The sequence below is a fragment of the Electrophorus electricus genome, chromosome 18, assembly GCF_041902795.1.
Source record: "Electrophorus electricus isolate QZ-2024a chromosome 18, ASM4190279v1, whole genome shotgun sequence".
Taxonomy (NCBI): Eukaryota; Metazoa; Chordata; class Actinopteri; order Gymnotiformes; family Gymnotidae; genus Electrophorus; species Electrophorus electricus.
Genome location: NC_137514.1, coordinates 5,545,001 through 5,562,500, shown reverse-complemented (window position 1 = coordinate 5,562,500; position 17,500 = coordinate 5,545,001). Strand labels below are relative to the sequence as shown.

General features: G+C 45.1%; 4 protein-coding genes across 7 annotated transcripts in view; 2 read left to right on the top strand and 2 right to left on the bottom strand.

The window, feature by feature from the left end:
* Positions 1 to 1,157, top strand: part of triobpa (TRIO and F-actin binding protein a) — a 12,474-nt gene extending 11,317 nt beyond the window's left edge. Inside the window, exons 10-11 of one of the 2 annotated variants that reach the window (XM_081701529.1) lie at positions 420 to 506; positions 755 to 1,157. In XM_081701529.1, coding sequence (XP_081557655.1) covers positions 420 to 506; positions 755 to 916 — 249 coding nt within the window. In that variant the 3' untranslated portion in view covers positions 917 to 1,157. The remainder of the gene's footprint in view (positions 1 to 419; positions 507 to 754) is intronic. The other variant, XM_035534970.2, reaches the window with a different exon arrangement.
* A 36-nt stretch (positions 1,158 to 1,193) lies between these two features.
* Positions 1,194 to 2,299, bottom strand: smdt1b (single-pass membrane protein with aspartate-rich tail 1b). 2 transcript variants are annotated; one of them, XR_003412187.3, is made up of 3 exons: positions 2,108 to 2,299; positions 1,637 to 1,835; positions 1,194 to 1,510 (listed from the first exon to the last, which is right to left on the bottom strand). XR_003412187.3 is itself a non-coding variant. In XM_027031818.3 (3 exons), exons 1-2 carry the CDS (start codon positions 2,267 to 2,269, stop codon positions 1,698 to 1,700), a joined length of 300 nt encoding a protein of 99 aa, XP_026887619.2. In that variant the 5' UTR covers positions 2,270 to 2,297; the 3' UTR covers positions 1,194 to 1,510; positions 1,694 to 1,697. The 2 variants fall into 2 exon arrangements, 1 of the variants encoding a protein (XP_026887619.2); XM_027031818.3 differs by having other exon boundaries at positions 1,694 to 1,835; positions 2,108 to 2,297.
* A 2,725-nt stretch (positions 2,300 to 5,024) lies between these two features.
* dcaf15 (DDB1 and CUL4 associated factor 15) lies at positions 5,025 to 12,189 on the top strand. The gene is made up of 13 exons (XM_035534991.2): positions 5,025 to 5,300; positions 5,963 to 6,060; positions 6,511 to 6,643; positions 6,873 to 6,979; positions 7,280 to 7,425; positions 7,656 to 7,814; positions 7,916 to 8,521; positions 9,166 to 9,266; positions 9,403 to 9,525; positions 9,676 to 9,758; positions 9,883 to 9,987; positions 10,513 to 10,628; positions 10,711 to 12,189. The coding sequence occupies exons 1-13, from the start codon at positions 5,208 to 5,210 to the stop codon at positions 10,764 to 10,766; spliced, it is 1,926 nt and encodes a 641-aa protein (XP_035390884.2). The 5' UTR covers positions 5,025 to 5,207; the 3' UTR covers positions 10,767 to 12,189.
* Positions 12,190 to 12,959: 770 nt separating this feature from the next.
* rfx1b (regulatory factor X, 1b (influences HLA class II expression)) overlaps positions 12,960 to 17,500 on the bottom strand; it is a 12,779-nt gene continuing 8,238 nt past the window's right edge. For both annotated transcript variants that reach the window (XM_035534929.2, XM_035534930.2), the window contains exons 9-18: positions 17,379 to 17,500; positions 17,107 to 17,225; positions 16,880 to 16,989; positions 16,631 to 16,782; positions 16,455 to 16,552; positions 16,183 to 16,332; positions 15,723 to 15,931; positions 15,378 to 15,531; positions 15,147 to 15,192; positions 12,960 to 14,887 (exon numbers count right to left, since the gene is read on the bottom strand). The exon at positions 17,379 to 17,500 is cut by the window's right edge and continues 6 nt beyond it. In XM_035534929.2, the coding sequence (XP_035390822.1) occupies positions 14,748 to 14,887; positions 15,147 to 15,192; positions 15,378 to 15,531; positions 15,723 to 15,931; positions 16,183 to 16,332; positions 16,455 to 16,552; positions 16,631 to 16,782; positions 16,880 to 16,989; positions 17,107 to 17,225; positions 17,379 to 17,500 (1,300 nt within the window). In that variant the 3' untranslated portion in view covers positions 12,960 to 14,747. The remainder of the gene's footprint in view (positions 14,888 to 15,146; positions 15,193 to 15,377; positions 15,532 to 15,722; positions 15,932 to 16,182; positions 16,333 to 16,454; positions 16,553 to 16,630; positions 16,783 to 16,879; positions 16,990 to 17,106; positions 17,226 to 17,378) is intronic.

Below are 17,500 nucleotides of genomic sequence, written 5' to 3'. Positions count from 1 at the left end.
GGAAGTTGATAGTGAGGGACATGTGGATGACTTTTTTTGGGGACACGCTGCCATCTAGTGGGAAAGAAGAAATTGGGCCTATTTCCTTTTCTCACAATTCTTTTTTTATGGAGTTATTGTAAAGGCCATAATTATTGAAGATGTAAGCCATTCTCAACCTCTGCTATGCTTAGCTGCCCTGAGTAGCTGTGTGTCTGTGTGTGTCTGTTTGTGTCTGTGTGTGTCTGTGTGTGTGTTTGTGTCTGTTTGTGTCTGTGTGTCTGTGTGTGTCTGTGTCTGTTTGTGTGTTTGTGTCTGTGTGTGTCTGTTTGTGTCTGTGTGTGTCTGTTTGTGTCTGTGTGTGTCTGTGTGTGTCTGTTTGTGTCTGTGTGTGTCTGTTTGTGTCTGTGTGTGTCTGTGTGTGTCTGTTTGTGGTGCAGATACTGCTGAGAGCAAAGGAGAATGAGATTGAGTACTTACACAAGGAGATGAGCTGCCTCAGGAATGAAATCCAGTCTCTAACAAAGGTAAACCATCTGTGTGTGTGTGTGTGTGTGTGTGTGAGAGAGAGAGAGAGAGAGAGAGAGAGAGAGAGAGAGAGAGAGAGAGAGAAGACACCAGGGAGTGAATACCTCTGAAATGTTGTTTCCCTGGAAACTTGTGTACTACCCTAAAATGTTAATTTCCTATATATATATTTATGTTTACAGAAATAAATATACATAGAAAATAATCTAGCAATAAACATGTACGGCATGTTTGCGTGTGCGTGCAGGAGAAGAAGGAACTGAGTAAGCGCTACAAGGAGGTGTACGTGGAGCTCAGCACTTTAAAAGGGCTCAGTGAGAGAGAGGTCACCACTCTGAAAGAACACCTCAGACTGACCAGTGCTGCACGGGAGGAGGAGCATTCCCTAGGCAACACCAATCACGATTAAGCCTTTGACAGAGGAGTGTTGCTTCCATCAGCTTCTGACATGAACTGACCTCCGCTTCCTTGTGTGGGTTTCTACAGTATTGGATGGCTAATTATATATAATTATATTATTATTATTATTATTATATAATTATAAGCTACTTTTGCAGACTAAAAAAAGAAAATTTTTCTCATGCATCATTCTTTGAAACCTGTGGTACTTCTGGACATCGTTTGCCTTGTTATATATTTAAACTTCAGACATTAAAACACATTATTTAAAAAAAACACATAAGCCCTAAAGTGTGTATGTGTTTGCCACATAGAATTTATTTAAAATAAATTATTTTAATTCCATGTTTTCTTATGAGAAAGTTAAAAAAGAAAAAAGAAAAGGAAAGAGCCAGCACAAGTGAGTTATATTAGTTAAACGGCGCAACTGTCGTTGCTAACTCGGGTGAGGAGAGCAGTTTTCCTTACATTTAAAGGACAGTTTGGAATCAGGCAATGCATAGGAGGAGGCTATGTAAACAATGTGATGGACTCATCCATTATGGCACTGATCTTGCGGAGGGTCGAATGCAAGCCTCATCCTTGACTCGTTTGTCCAACCACACTGAGAAAACAAAACAACAACAAAGTATTCAGCTACTGGTAAAGGGAAAAACGTCCAGAATGGTTATAAAACAAACATAAGTAACACACTGCTGTTAAGTGACGGTGCATTTCGTCTAGTGCATACTAGCAGGCCTTCTGGATCTTTGTAAGGCAAAGGACAGTCCAGGGCGCGCTCACGAACCGGTTCAGTCGTCGTCGTCATCGTTGTCGGGAACGAAGATGTCGTTCTCCTCCAGCACGGCAGCGAAGTGCTTGCTGAGCAGCATGCCCATGTACAGGAACGGGACCACCACCACGGTTATGCGCGTTAGGCCAAACGGGGCCTGGACAGGGGAGGGGAAATGATAAAGTCACGTAACGCCTGAGCGCAGTTTAACCACAGCGCTGGAGAACCTGTAAACCGTCGCTGATATGGCGGTAGGCTATTAGATTCCATAGATGTCTAGCTATTACAGAAATACCGGACGCGATTTCCGCATTTACGTTCATTGGCTCCGGAATACATCAATCACACTATTCCGAGCAGCCATTGGTTTATTTGCTCTCGGTAATATAACCTACGCCCCTTTACTACGCTAAAGCGACAAAAACATACCTTATCTGGTTTGGGGAGTATTGCACCCGATGTTGAAGTCACGACATTTCTACTCAGAATCGGTCCTTTCGCATTCCCTGAGTTTAAGCGGGTGTTTCTTGTCAGTACTCGACCGCTCCCGAAGAGAAAGGTCCGAAGCAAACCGGCAGGTACGTTCGCCATGTTGCTTGTGCGCGCACCCGTTGGCGTCTGCGGATACGTGACGCCGCGAAACGCCCTGTGATCCGTTCACGCGCATGCATGATCAATAAACTATCAGTGAATCGTTGAGTCAATACATATCAGTGTTCTTCACGACATAGGGAATACGTCATATTACATTTTGAAAATTGTAATTAATTTTTTTATGAAGACACAAATAGAGACAACATCACGTGACACGCTCTACGGCATATGGAATGAAGGACGAGCCTGACTTTTAATTTTAAAAAAAGTATTTAGATTAATGCAATACAAGAATATATTCATCAAATATTTCACATTTATATCGTAAAAATGAAAAAAGTTCCATAAAGTTTCATTATTTTTCTGTGAGTTTATTGTCCTTAGCGTTTTCATTTCACATAAAATTACACAAATTTATATATATACACAAATTCACCAGAGATAAACTGTTGATTGCTAGTTTCCCATAATTTGGAACTAACAATACTACTATCAATCCATATAATGTTTTTTTCCGATTCTGAGATGGTATCATCCACAAAAATACCATACACTACCGAGTTAATATTCATTTGAATATTGAATCCGATGTTTCGTAATCTCTCCAGACAATAACAATCTAAGGAGATGTTTTCAGATCTCAGAGCAATTGAGCATGTGGCGTAAAGAGGTTTTTAACGACTTTACGACTCAAATCAAGAGTTCAAGAGAGTTCAAGAATTTTATAGTCAAATGCACAGCATAAACAGTTGCACTGCACAATAAGTTTATTTGGAATATCCTCCATAAACCGGTGAGAGAAAAACAAACAAAAAACTAGGTAATACAAAAATCTAGATGACACAAAAATTAGACATCTAACAATGAAAACAACAACTACCGACTAAACTAGACATTTATGACACCTGTACAAAGTTAAGAATTAAATAGTTATAAAATTGTTTGGGCTCGTTGTTACATAGTTATAAAGTTGCTCTTGTGTATAGTGCAGAAAAAATGTTACATAGTTATAAAGTTGCTTTTGCATTTTGTGCAAAAAAAATACAAGGAGCAGTTGTCATGAAGTGCAGTATTTAGTGCAGTGTTACTGCAAAAGGGTCCTTGGTAGCAGCTACTAGTGATGATGTGTGTAGTGAGTTAAAGGATTTAAAGAGTGTGTATGTGTGTGAGGAGAGATGAGTGCCATTCAGTGGGTGGAGTGTGAGCCCGAGTTCAACAGTTTTGAGTGTTGAAATAAACCAAGTTGGACAGTTTAGAGTGGTAGGAAGTCTTGCTGTCTCAGCCTTCACACTTCTGTTGTGCTTGCCTGACGTCAGAAGAGAGAAGAGATATTTTTGGAGGTGTGTATGTTGATGTGGGCCCTGCTGATGACCCTGGTGCAGTATATGTCCTGTAGTGCGGAAGGCCATTGCAGAAATGAGCTGTGCAGCTCTTATCACATGCTTGGAGTGCCTTCCTGTCCTGGGCAGGAGAGTTTTCATTCCAGACTGTGATGGCACTTGTAAAAATATTTTCTACAGCACGTTTGTAGAAGTTGCTGAGGATTTTGGTTGACATGCCAAATTGCCTCGGCCTTTCTAAAAAGCGGCGACACTGCTTCGACGTCTTGATCGGGTGGTTTGTATTGTGCGAGCAGGTGAGATCCTCACCGATGTTCACACTGAGGAGTTTCTCTACACCGTTTACGTACAGTGACGCATGCAGCTTTACCCTCTTCGGTTCAACAATCAACTCCTTGGAGAGACTGTTGTCATGGCGTCAGTCCACCCGGTCTGCCACATCCTTCCTGTATGACGTCTCATCCCCCCCAGTGATCAGTCTGTCGACTGTAGTATCATCAGCAAACTTGATACTGGTGTTGCTCTGGGAGGCTACGCAGTCGTACGTAAAGAGTACAAGACAGGATTCGGCACACGGCGTTGTGGCGTCCCCGTGCTTACAATTCTTTTGCTGGAAGGGCGGTTGCTAATTCTTACAGACCGCAGTCTGTCTGTTAGAACGTACAGCACCCAACTGTACCGTGAGGGTGTCAATCAGAGGGTGAGGACCTTTTCAGAGAGCTCATATGGGGTGACTGTGCTGAATGCCGAACTATCTGGCAGTAGATCGGTTCTGACGATACGCAAACTGCAGAGGGTCTGGGATGGATGTGAGTCACGACTGGATGTGAGTTGTGACTATCCTTTCAAAGCAATTCATCACAGTCAGAGTGAGTGCGACCGGACCACGGTCATTTAGGCAGGTCACGGAGTTCTTCTTAGGGATGCGTACGATGTGGCTGGTTTAGTGCTGATGCCCTCAAAGTTAGTGTACAGCTCTTCCAGCGCATCTGGCAGTGAGGGGTGACTGTCCGTGATCTCTCTGCTCCTCTGTCGGTAGTCAGTGTTGTTTGCAGGCTGCGCCGGGAAGTCTACGGTGTTGCAGTGCCTCAACCTGTATTGTCCCTTGGCCTCTTTGGTAGCTCTATGCAGGTCATTTTTAGAAATCTTGTAGTCTTCAGCATTGGCAGAGACAAATGCATCTGAGGGGACACGTAGCATGTAGCCAACGTACCCGTCGTATTGCAAAAGAAACTATGCGTTTCCTTCAGAACCATTCACAAGGGACCATACAAAATTGTTTCAAACAGTTTTTATTAGTCTAGAACATTTTCTTTTCATCAAAGACTTCAAAATACATTAAAATAAATATGCTTTACATTAAATATGATTTTTAGGCATATATATACTATCCACCTCACGTTTTTTAGACGTCAATTAAGTAATAGTTAATGATCGTATATAGAAATACTCCAATTAGAAAAGTTCAAAACGTTCTTGCTTTGACTGGCGCATGTTTAGACGAATCAAATGAGTCAGTGTGTGGCGGCTCAGCCCAATCGTTCAATTAGGTGGGAGGGACGGTGGGCAAGTCCAAGGATTGTGCAAAAGCAAAAATGGCGCCCAGCTCGAAATCGGAAAAAGAGGACAAGAAGCAAAAACAGAGAAAACCCAAAGACCACGTCGTCAAACTTCTCGCACGCGGAAAGGTAAACGTGTCGGCGGCGAAACATTATTTATCTTAACGTGTGAACCAGCGCTTGTGAAACAATAACGAGTTTAAAGGCGTTAACGATACGTGGTCATCTATGCTCTTAGCGAAATGGAAGCTAGCCTAGCTGCACAGTCTTAGTAACGCGACAACGACTGTGGTTGATGTTGGTAACTGGAATTAGTGGCCTTTTATGCACGCAAGCAATATTTATTAAGTGGCAAATAGCTGGTTTGCGTGTTGGCTTCATATTATAGTCTGTTACCCATGGAAGGTAACGTTACTTGTTAACTGTCTTATCTGCCGCTGTCACTTAGCTTAGCTAGCTAACAATTATACTGGCCAGTGTGATGATAGTGATGTTGGCGAGCTGGCTGAACTAACCTGATACCTGTTTTGGGAATGCGTTGACCATTTAACGTAAGAGTTAGCCATCTAGTATAACAAGTAATGGGCCCCTATCGCAGTTTTGCAAAGCTGCTGTGTCGCTGCTGTTTAAACTGCCGGTAACGTGTGATGTGGTCATGGACAGCAGGCTCAGTGGTTAGGAGCTGTAGAGATGCCGAGTACAGCTGCACAACTCGGTTGTATTAACACGTAATTTGCTGCTTTTGTTGTTAATATCTTTCTTTCTGATATTCTTCCGTCGCACCTGGCCAGCTCTCCGGGCAGCTGTCTCAGAGACTATTCCGCAAGCTGCCGCCTCGCGTGTGTGTGCCGTTAAAGACGATCGTCAGCGAGGAGTTCCTAAGGGCAGGGTGAGCATCAACACTGCTGTGCCTTATGCAGCCTTACTGGGGTCGGGTCACAGTAAGTGCTGTAATAACATCTGCCCAGTGGTGGTCCTGGGGTTCATAACAGACTGGTGATGAACGGGTCCCGGGGGGGGGCAGCTGACGAACAGATGGACTACGGCCTGTAAAACGCCCAGTGCGTGTAGGTGCAAGGTGTTTATATTGAAGTGGTCGGTCAATGTCCATGTGGACGCTTTACGTGTAAATTTAAGAGACACTTGTTCTCTGTGTGAACAGCTCTTGTTAACTTCCCTGCTCATACATCCTGTCATACTGATTTTAAATATATTAAGAAAGAGAAATGCATTAGTCACACGCTAAGCGTATGTGTGCATTTTTGGATGCACACATGATTTAGAGGAAGTGTCTAGCGGCGCATGCTCGCTAACGTTTGCCCCTCGTCTGGTGTTTTAGTCACATCTTCTTGGGCTTTATGAAGTGCGGCCGCTACGTTTTGTCCTACACGAGCGACAGCGGCGAGGACGATGACTTCTACACCTATCACCTGTACTGGTGGGAGTTCAACCTGCACAGCCGCCTCAAACAGGTGACCGCCGTTCCTCCCTGATGGGCCGCCACGGGTCACTGGGCTCAGCCAGTGACCTCACTGGCCTGTTGGCGCTCCAAACGCTGGTGTGGTCTCACCATGCACGAATTTTGTAATGCATGAAAATGAAAGTCACTATTGCCGCCTAAGATGTCAAGCCAACCTTCTGCAGTGACTTTTTTTCCATACATAAATAAGTAAAATCTATCTCTCTCTCTTTCTCTCTCAGGTGCACCACGTGCGTTTGTTTGCAGGTGAGGACATCTACAACGAACTGTATCTGACGGTGTGCGAGTGGCACAACGACCACTCCAAGATCGCCATCTTCGGCTTCAAGTGAGGACCCCCGGCCTGCGCTCTAGGCAGGCACCTCGGTGCCACACGGCTGATCCAGTTCAGCCCGCTGAGTTCCCTAGACCTTGGAGTGGCAGTCCCAGATTAGGCTTTCCCTGCTCCTGCACACCTCCTCCAGCTCTATAAGGGCTTGATGAAGTGTGTCAGAATGGGGACAGTATAACGGGGCTGGAGGGGAGAAGCCCTGGATCGGACTATGAGCGGGGTAGTCGGTCCTTATGTTCTTCTGCAGAGGATTTAGAACGTGTGTAGTTATTATGGATGTGTGTGTGTGTGGGTCAGTACTCGCAGCAGCAGTTCGGCCGCGATGAATATGATGATGAGTGATGAGAATATGAGGGACATTTACGTGACCATTGCGTCCATGCCGCCGGGCCTGCCCTGCCAACACTGCTGCCCTTTACCGACCGCATCTACTATATGCACTGGTACGCACGCACACAAACAAACGCACACAACACTTGGGCTCTGCGCCCTGGTGTACACACACACACACACACACATCTGCTGTATGCATAAGCGTGCACGCATTCCACCACCACAAAACCGTCTTTTCCTCTTATGCATTGTTACAGTAATGGTGTGTGTGTGTGTGTGTGTGTGTGTGTGTGTGTGTGTGTGTGTGTGTGTGTGTGTGTGTGTGTGTGTGTGTGTGTAGGAGGAGAGTGCTTGGAGCATGGCTATGTGCTGAATGCTCATTATCAGGTGGTCTACCCTTTCCCCACCTTCCAACCGGCCCTGCAGCTCAAGAAGGACCAGGTCATCCTGCTCAACACCAGCTACTCGTTGGTGGCCTGCGCCATCTCCCTCTGCCCTGGTGAGCAGCAGACGGGCCGTGTGTGCGCGTGTGTGTTTGCGCGTGTCTTGCTGTAATAATGGGGTGTGTGTGTTTCCCTCTGTGCTTTTGTGCTCTCTCAGGTGGAGATGAGCAGCAGGTGTCTGGACAGAAGCATCAGCTTTTGTACAAGAAGAGGGAGATTCCTCCTCCCTCCTCTCTTCATCCTCCCAGCCCCTCTCCCTCCTCCTCTTCCTCGCACGGGTCTCCTGACCGCCGGCAAGCCCTTCCCCCGACCACGCCCCTCTCCCCCGGACGCTCCCAGGCGGCCGTGCGGGCCCGGGAGTTTGTGGCAGACATCTTCCGGCGGGCGCAGGCAGCTGGAGCGGAGGGCGGGGCCGAGCGGCGGAGGAGAGAAAGCGGGGGAGGGCAGAGAGGCGGGGCCAAGCCCAGGGGTGGGGCCGAGCCTGGGATGAAAGATGGAGTGGAGGAAAGGAAGGAGGAATTGCAGGGGGAGAGAGCAACCAGCCTGCCAACAGCCACGTCAGGTGGGAACCGCAGTGGGCCGTGGCCCCCGGAGCAGGAGGAAGGGGTTCTGGGTAACGCAGTGTCGTCTCCTGCCTCGGCTTCCTCTTCCTGCCCGCTGTCCCCACACACTTCTCCGGCATCGTCGTCGGAGCCGATATATGTGAACTACACACAGCTACGGTACCGACTCCGGCAACCTGGGAATGCAGAGCAGTACAGTGGTGAGACACAGATGGGCGCACTCGCACAAATTCACATGTGCACGCACACACAAATGCAGATACACGTGCATGCATTAAAATCCACAGACACGCATGCAGCACACTCACACGAGTGTGCACAACAAGACTACTGTCATAAGCTAAAATACCCACACTCACAGTGCATCTTCTAAAAACATACTACACACGCACACTTATACACACAATATATGCACAGGTACAAACCCAAACACACACTGACAGTGCATATCCTGTACATGCAGGTGAGCACACAAACATGTTCAGACATTTATTTGTGAAGGGATATGTGTGTACACGTGTTTCTGCATATGAGAACATAGAGGTGTACACAAAGGTACAGGCGTGCACACACACTAGTACAGACGTTTTTATTAGTCCTTCATCATTAAATGATTTAGTCCTGGCATCAGTGTAGAATTAATTCTTTTTTAAATTAATCCCCAAAAACCATGTTTTTCCCCCAAACTTGAGGGAAGCTGAAAAATGTAATATATGATCACATTTATAGAGTACTTTGGACAATAATGTGTGTTGTTTATATACATCATAACTGCAAGAAAAAAATACAGAAAAAACGTGGAATCTCTCTCTCACTTGCTCTCTCTCTCCCTCTTTCTGCATAGCTGTGTCAGGAGAAGAGGAGGATAAGGTTCAGCTTCCTTTCACTGTCTCGGACCTGAAGGGACAAAATCTGCAGCTGGTTACAGGACAGTACACGGGACAGGTGTGTGTGTGTGGTGTGTGTGCGTGCATGTTCCATGGTCCAGACTGGCTGAACATGAAATATCCAGCAGCTCCTGGATTCAGATGGCATCCTGCTGTGGTTCCTGTAACACGCTCAGTCTCTGTATCCCCCTCAGTGTGTGTGTGTGGAGCAGTTGACTCTGGATTTCGAGTACCTGATTAACGAGGTCATCAGAAACGACGCTGAGTGGGTCGCCCAGTTCTGCTCCTTTAGCGACTACGATGTCGTCATCCTTGAGGTGTGTGTGTGTGATACTCCAGGTTGAATTAATTACGTCTCTGTTTCAGTGCCATATTGATTTGACTTCTGCATGTTTAGTCAAGCATTTCATATTTCCATGGCAACTTGTCTCCTGGTGTGTTGTTGAGCTTTGTTTCTATGGTGACAGGTTTGCCCAGAGACAAATATAGTAGTGATAAACATCGGGCTTTTGCTGCTAGCCTTCTCCAACTGCGACGAGGAGCACAGCAGGTAGGCAGACGCACGCGCACACACGCTCTCCTTCTCTCACACACAAACAGGTGTATTACTTTCAGCTCAACGCAATCCGAGTGACATTCCCACATCGTGTGTGTTCGTGTGTGTGTGCTGTCAGGCCTAAGTCCTACCACTCCAGCCTCCAGGTCAGCTGGGATCTGAACACGGGAGCCTGTTGTACCATTGGTGTTGGTGACCTTACAGAGTTCAAAGGTCAAACAAGGTAAGCAGTCTTCCTGATACACTGCTCAGGTGTATCAGAATAGATCACTGACCTGGATGGTGTGCCCGACTTTACCAGCAAACGGGGTTCTCATGCGTCATAGAATTTCTGGAATATCATGGAATTTTAAAGTCCATTCCAGACGTATTCTATTTTTCAGAATAGAATATGAGGGAATTTTGTTTGGAGCGTTCTTACATTTCAGATGGCATTCATCAAAATGTTATATTTTCACACATTACTCATTTTGTGTAAGTGGTTGTTATGGTTACTTGATATTTCTGAACCCAAACCTTTTATCAACGGTGGCATGGTTTCCTGTTCATTAGAGGTCTTAAATTCATCTCTTTAGTCAGGGAAGAGACAGGGGTTTGGGAAGAGACGGATTTTGACATTTGACTTGGAAGACAATTTTCTCACAACACACTCAGTCATACTGCATTCTGCCAAATTATGTAAATTAATGGAGGTTTCTTATTGAAACGTTTCTTACTGAATCTAAACCTTACTGTATTTATCTCTCAGTGGGAGTGTTTGGAGTTCTTACAGGAAGTCATGTGTAAATACAGTTATGAGGTGGCTCGTTCCTGAGAGCAGCTCACGCTACATCAACCGTATGACCAACGAAGCCCTGCATAGAGGTACGTACACACACACACACACACACACACACAGGCGTGCATCCTGTACAATAACTGTGATTGTGTTCCCTGTTTGTTGTAGGCACCACTCTACAAATACTTGCTGACAGCGATAGAGGCACGTGGATCGTCCTCTAACAGAGAGAGGGACAGACATGTCTTCAAAAAGCTGCCCCAGCACACGGGCAGAGCCAATTGTTTTCCGACTCCTGTATGTCCGAGGTTTACAGACCAGATCCTGAGGACCCTTTGTGCCCGTCCACATATTCCGCTCCACTCCACAGCCAGAGTCCCCGGGACCGCATGGCCTCGGCCAACGACAGGAGCTGGGATGGAAGGAAAATGGGGGCCGGACCAGGGTCCCAGCAGAACAGATTCAACAGCTTCCACTGCAAGTCTAGTCAGTCGTGATCACTGCTGCTGCTATAGGGAAGCTGCATCAGAGTCTCACACAACCCTCAGACTGTCACAGTGGACGCGAACAGTGCGTCTTCCTAATGTCTACTCTCAACTTAAACATTTTATTATTATTTTTTTTAGTGTATTTTTTAGGGTATTGATTTGTATGCAGGTGTAGTGTAGTTTCCCTTTTTTTTCTGTTGGATTAGAGATTAAGGCTTTTGGTTTGGAGCGGAAGTCACTGCCTAAGAATTCTGGGTGTCCACTGATGAAACATCACCCCTCAGCAGGTCAGCACTGGCCCAGCTGTTGTTTTTGTTGTAAACTCACGCACAAGCCAAGTGTGCTGTCTTTTCTATGTTTCAGATAATAACTGTTGTTTAAATACCAAATTTGGCCTGTTTACATGTTTTCAGTGTTATGAATTCAAAAGCAAGTTTGGTTTCATCCGGGCATGCTAATGTAACGCGTGACACTGCGTGACCATTCACGTATCTTCGTTGTTCTGAAAATTTGGAATTTTTAGCAGAACTTGAAGCCATGTTAAACCAGCGGAGACACCACACCTGTGTGACTCCAGTGGCCGTCGCAGACTTTATCTTCGTTTCCCTTTAAATACTGCTGACATCTAAACCCTTATCCAGAAGTCAAATATGGGTTTTAATAGATTAAGTGATGCTGATTTGAAGAGTGGGTTGAGTTGGGGAAAGAGAGGGCCGAGTTAAACTGTCTGGGTTTTAAGTATCAGCAGTTTGAAAATGGATGGCTAAAGAAAGTTTTCCCATTCAGCCAGACAAGTTAAGCCAGAAGTGGAATCTTGCTTCAATACACACACACACACACACACACACACACACACACACACACACACCCACACACACACACACACACACACACACACACACACACCCAGAACGCGTGTGACTGTGTTGTGCATGTTTACGTGCTGTCCGGAATGCCTGTAACTGAGAGGCTGTGCTGCATCCAGTCTGAGTTTGCTTTTGAAGTGGGACTCTCGAAGCGTTGTGTTTTCTTCATTTGTTTGTTTTTGTAAGTACTGATGATGGTGCATCTGTTCCACAGAAGAAAATCAGTACTTGAAGTTCAAGACTTGATATCGTCTTATTTGACTTTTGTTTTATAATAAATAATTTAAAATGTTTTTTTGTATGTTTACCTGCAATCATGTAACCTACATATCATACTGCGTACTACATACATATTGTCTTTTTATAGCACTCAGTGTCAGGATACATTCGTTAGTAGTCTTTAACGCACTGACAGTTACAAGTCTGCATAGAAATACTGCACCAAAGTGTTTGTACAATGAGAGCTAGAGAGCCTACTGATTGTGCCAGGTTAAAACTCTATAGACACACTCCATCTAAGGCTGCCATGGTATTAACAGTACATAAGAAAATTGCACACTTCTAACAGTTACTTTCAACAGAAATTACACAATTTGTGTTAGCTCTTAATGAACATTAGTCACAAACTAATTTTGAAATACAACCTGTACAAAATAAACAGTGAAATTTATATCTTTAAATTAAACAGCAAATATCGAGATTTATGCTTTTTTTTCCTCTAGGCAACAGCCAATACATCTGTGCAACTGCTGTATCAAGTACTCTCATTGGCCACAACTTTAAATCACTGACCAATCTACAATTAAGCCACATGAAAGTAGCTGCTAATTAGCTATTACAGCTGCCATTAGAAACAGGTATACGATAGAAACACTGCATATAGAACACAAGAAACATGTCTGCTGGCTAATTGTGTGTGTGCACATATGTTTGAGGAACACTGAAAAGATTAATGTTTAGTACTTTCCAGGGTTAGCCACATTGTGGCTGTGTGTGTGTGTGAAGGAGAGCGAGCACAACTGGCTCATATTGTCATGAAACTAGTATCTAGTAGATGCAATAATGCATTTGAATTTTGGTTTTTATTTTGTTGGACATGCAGAATGAATTGTACTACACATGGACAACAGAGACCAAACAACAACAAAAAACATTGAGATCGGAGCAAATGAAAAATGGAAAAGGACATGAGGATATGCACCCTGACCTAGGGGACGGTCCACTGCAACGCCCTGATTGGCCATGAGGACATGGACCCTGACCCAGGGGAGCGGTCCACTGCAACGCCCTGATTGGCCATGAGGACATGGACCCTGACCCAGGGGACGGTCCACAGCGAAGCCCTGATTAGTAACAACTGTTTTTGTTGTTTGCCAAAGCAGAATAAATACTCTAATAATAAGCATGAAAAGCCTCTTAATTTATTAATTCATTTACAGTCTGAGGTTATAGTTCAAAGGCACAAAGGCACAGTCATGACAAGCATTATACCCAGAAACAAACAATGTGTCTTTCATGCCACAACAGCAGATGTACATGTTTTGTGTTTATGTAAAAGTATAGTGCTATTACTAAGCAACATGCAATCTAATCAAAATCTCTCAAAATGTGCCATCACAACCAAAAAGACAAATCAATAACAACCAAACTGACGGTGAGGAACCGGCTCGTTCATGTCACTGGTCTGTTCGTGGGTAATTGGTCCTTTGAATTTATGCTATTATGTACTTAATAACGAGTGCCTCCACTTGGTTCACTATATCTTACAAATATCATCATCATCCACATAACACAAACCCACTTCTCTCATGGCTGGTTTTGTTGAAAAAACAAAACAAAAACGGTTGCTATGGCATCATATGTAGGACTAATTTTAGTACCCAGTTCCAACTTTCATACTACATGATTTTCCACCCTCCTCCAGAACAGACGCCACCCTGCAGTAGTCTACCGTAGACTAGTCATGTCCCTTAGCGGAGTCAGGTGTGTTTACGGACGCGGGAAACGGTCAGAAACACGAAACATGAAACATTGTGGATATAGTCCAATAAAAACGGCTAAGCGTGCTAATAAGGCGTTAAAGCGCTCGGCATTACTTAAACGCTAGTCCGCCATCGTTGGCCAGCTCCTTTAAGTTTAAAAACTGACAATAGCAGCAGCTTTTCAGAAGCAAAACAAAGCACCAAGAAGCGATGAAAATCCCGAATGTCTAACACAACAAACGAGTCTTAAAGAGCAATTCATCGAAAATGTTTTCTTTCTTTCCACTTTGATGACGAAATAGGCCTTTTAATTCATTATATTTCATTTGTTATTCACACTCTCACAAACCCATTTTCTCATTCTGTATTTGAGACTCTCTCTCTCATTATATATATATATATATATATATATATATATATATATATATATATATATATATATATACACACACACACACACACACACACACACACACACACACACACACACACACACACATACATATACATACATACACACAAACACACACACACACACACACACACAGCAAACTATCATACAAATATGCTATATGTATACTTAAGGCACAATTACTGAACTCAGTTTAAGGCATTAGACATCACTCCCATTACACTAGGCAAGCCGAGGAGAAGGAGTGACCTGAACTCTCATAGAGCAGTCTGCTAATGAAGAAAGCAGATGACATGGCACTAAGATGAGACGCGAGAGACAACAGAACACAAAACAATGTTTGTTTCTGTGTGTGTGTGTTACTTCAGACTGTAGATGTGGGTTATGGTTATTGTAGTTTTGTGTGCTTTTAACTTGCTTTTGTGTGTGTGTGTGTGTGTGTGTGTGTGTGTGTGTGTTAGTTGTGTGTGGTGCCGAACAGGTCTGTTCTGGCTAGTTTGGTGGGCGGCTCCAGAGACTCCTCCCCCATAGCAGCTGCATCAGCTGGAACAGACATCTGATCTTCATCACTCTCCTCATCTTCCTCTTCCTCTTCTTCTACACACACACACACACACAAGCACCCACGTGTTAGGACACGTAGTCTAATGTCTAGATTTTTAGACATCTAGACATCTAATGTCTAGATTTTTAGACATTATGTCTAAATTTGTATTAATTTCTACCTAAATTCATTTTAATGGTGGACAAATTTTACTGAAATAGTTGCTACTAGATGAGACAAACTGGACAGAGTTAGTGTGTAAGCATCATTGGGTGAAGGGGCAGAGAGGGGGCGGGGCATGGGCGGGGCTACCTTTCTCTGTGTCTGCTGTGCTCAGGCTTCGGCCCAGGCTAGAAAACTTACAAATACAAAATAAGCAAATATACTATTAACAATGGTACCCATAAGAAAACATTTATATTCTTAACAATGGCTATCCATGTATTCTCTTTTGATACCATAATGTCATTTTGCTTATTTGAGTGTAGAAAGCATAAAATATGCATGCATGGTAAAATTGATTTTGAGTGTGTGTGTGTGTACCTCTCCCATTACAGCAATAGGTGTCTCTCCTTTGGCCTGGGCAACCCTGTGCTCCACCAGGTAATACATGTACTCATCATAGAGCAGCCGGATCAGGTGGAAAGAGCCGAAACTGGCTGCACTGCGCAGAGTCAGGTCCCTAATCACCATAGAGCTACAGAGGGTCGAGTGAAAGAGTGGGAGAGAGAGAGAGAGAGGGGGGGGGGGGAGAGGATATCATGCAGTGAAACCATCACTACAAAGGACTCGAACACTTGAGTAAACACTGCACATGTAGCTATAGATGCTGTACATGTAGGACTGTAGTGTTGTGTGGTTGGTAGTCTCCCCCCTGTGTGCGCTCACCTGTAGAAGCTCCACTTCAGCAGGAAGAGCTTGGCAGTCTTGGGAAAGGTAGGGTTGGACGTGTAGGGGCTTAGGACCTGGGAGACGACACCATCCAGCCAGACGGCCCACTGCTCCAGAGATTTCTGCTGCTGCAGGGTGAGCTTGAAGTCCTGCTCAATGCGCTGCACTTCCTGCTCCTCACACGCACACACCCACGACGCCTGTTCCTGCACACCAGCAAGGGGGTGGTGGGGGGTGTTTGGAGTTTGGGTGTGCAGGTGCGTTCGCATGTTTGTTGGAAGGTGTAGGAATGTTTGCCTTTATGATAGTGTGGTGACGTTAGTTAATGCGTGTGTGCACGCGCGTGTGTTTGTGTACGTGATGTGTAATGTATGCTGGAGAAATCCTTGTAGTGAGAGATGTAGAGATATTTTTTGTTACTACAACTTTGAATCTCGCCATCTCTCTCTCCATCTACCTGGACGTTAGTGAAGTCCACCCTGTTGAGGTCGTTGAGCATCTGGCTGATCTGGGCGGAGTTCTGCAGAACAGCTCGGGCAGCCTGAGCCAGGTGATTCAGAGACGTGTATCTGCGCAGGGTCTGAGCAAAGGCTCCCGCACACACCACCTGTATGCAAACAACATCTAAATTTGTGAGTGAGGCTAAGTGTGGAAATATTTGTATATGGCAGTGCATACACATATATAGCATGTGTGTGTGTGTGTATGTGTATTAGCCATTCGATTCACCTTAATGCGAACCATCTCTTCTGGTATGTTAATCATGGCACTGGTCAGCCAATTCTCCAAGCTCTTGGCACAGTTGCGGATGGCTTGGGTTAAGGCACCTGAGGAAGAGACACCACAGCACATTTCAGTCACACTGAGCACAGTTATGCAGTGTAGTGTAGAGTTGTGTAACTCACTGGGTATTGGTCTGAGCACATCAGAGATGAGGATGTCCACTAGTGTCTGGTAGAGGGAGTTGTCACGGTTGCGGCACCAGCGCAGGACGGGCTCGTATTTGCACAGCAGTACCAGAGACGCCTTGGGCAAGCGTTTCTCTGACTCACCATGACTATAAATGCCATGGACCATGTAGGGCAGAGAACACTCATGAATATCATAAGAGGCGTGTGTGTGTGTGTGTGTGTGTGTGTGTGTGTTTTGCATACAGGTCGAGTGTGTCCATGTCATTGCTCTGTCCTTCACTGGACCTCCAGAAGCTCTTCCACAGAGTCTCAACCAGAGGAAACTGCAAGTTCACAATCACATCCAATATGGCCTGAAACACACACACACACACACACACACACACACACACACACATTCTGGAGATTACACACACACACACACACACACACACACACACACACACACCTTTGAACTGTGTTTTTTTTACCTCACAGTGTTCTCGGTAGAGCTGCTGGAACACTCGGAGGTGCTCCAGCAGAATGCCATCAGGAAGATCTTTGCCCTGGAGATCAATGTCAGGAAACTCCCCCACGGAGCGGGACGTATCTGAGAGGAAGAGGAACACAGAGAGGGAGAAGGAGAGGAAGAGAGGGGAGTTCAGTGCTGAGAGAGGGGGTGTGCTCTGGAGCTCTTAGTTGCATACATAAAAGAAGTAAATGGGAATTTATATGTCAATATGAGTGGGTGTGCACGCTTTACCCAAAAATTGCTGGTACTGTTGAACTTGAGAGCTGATGTCAGTTAGTCCCGCCCCATGTCCCGCCCCCTGCCCCACCCCCAGAGCCATGCCATTGGTCATTCCTTCAACCTTCTGCACTGGT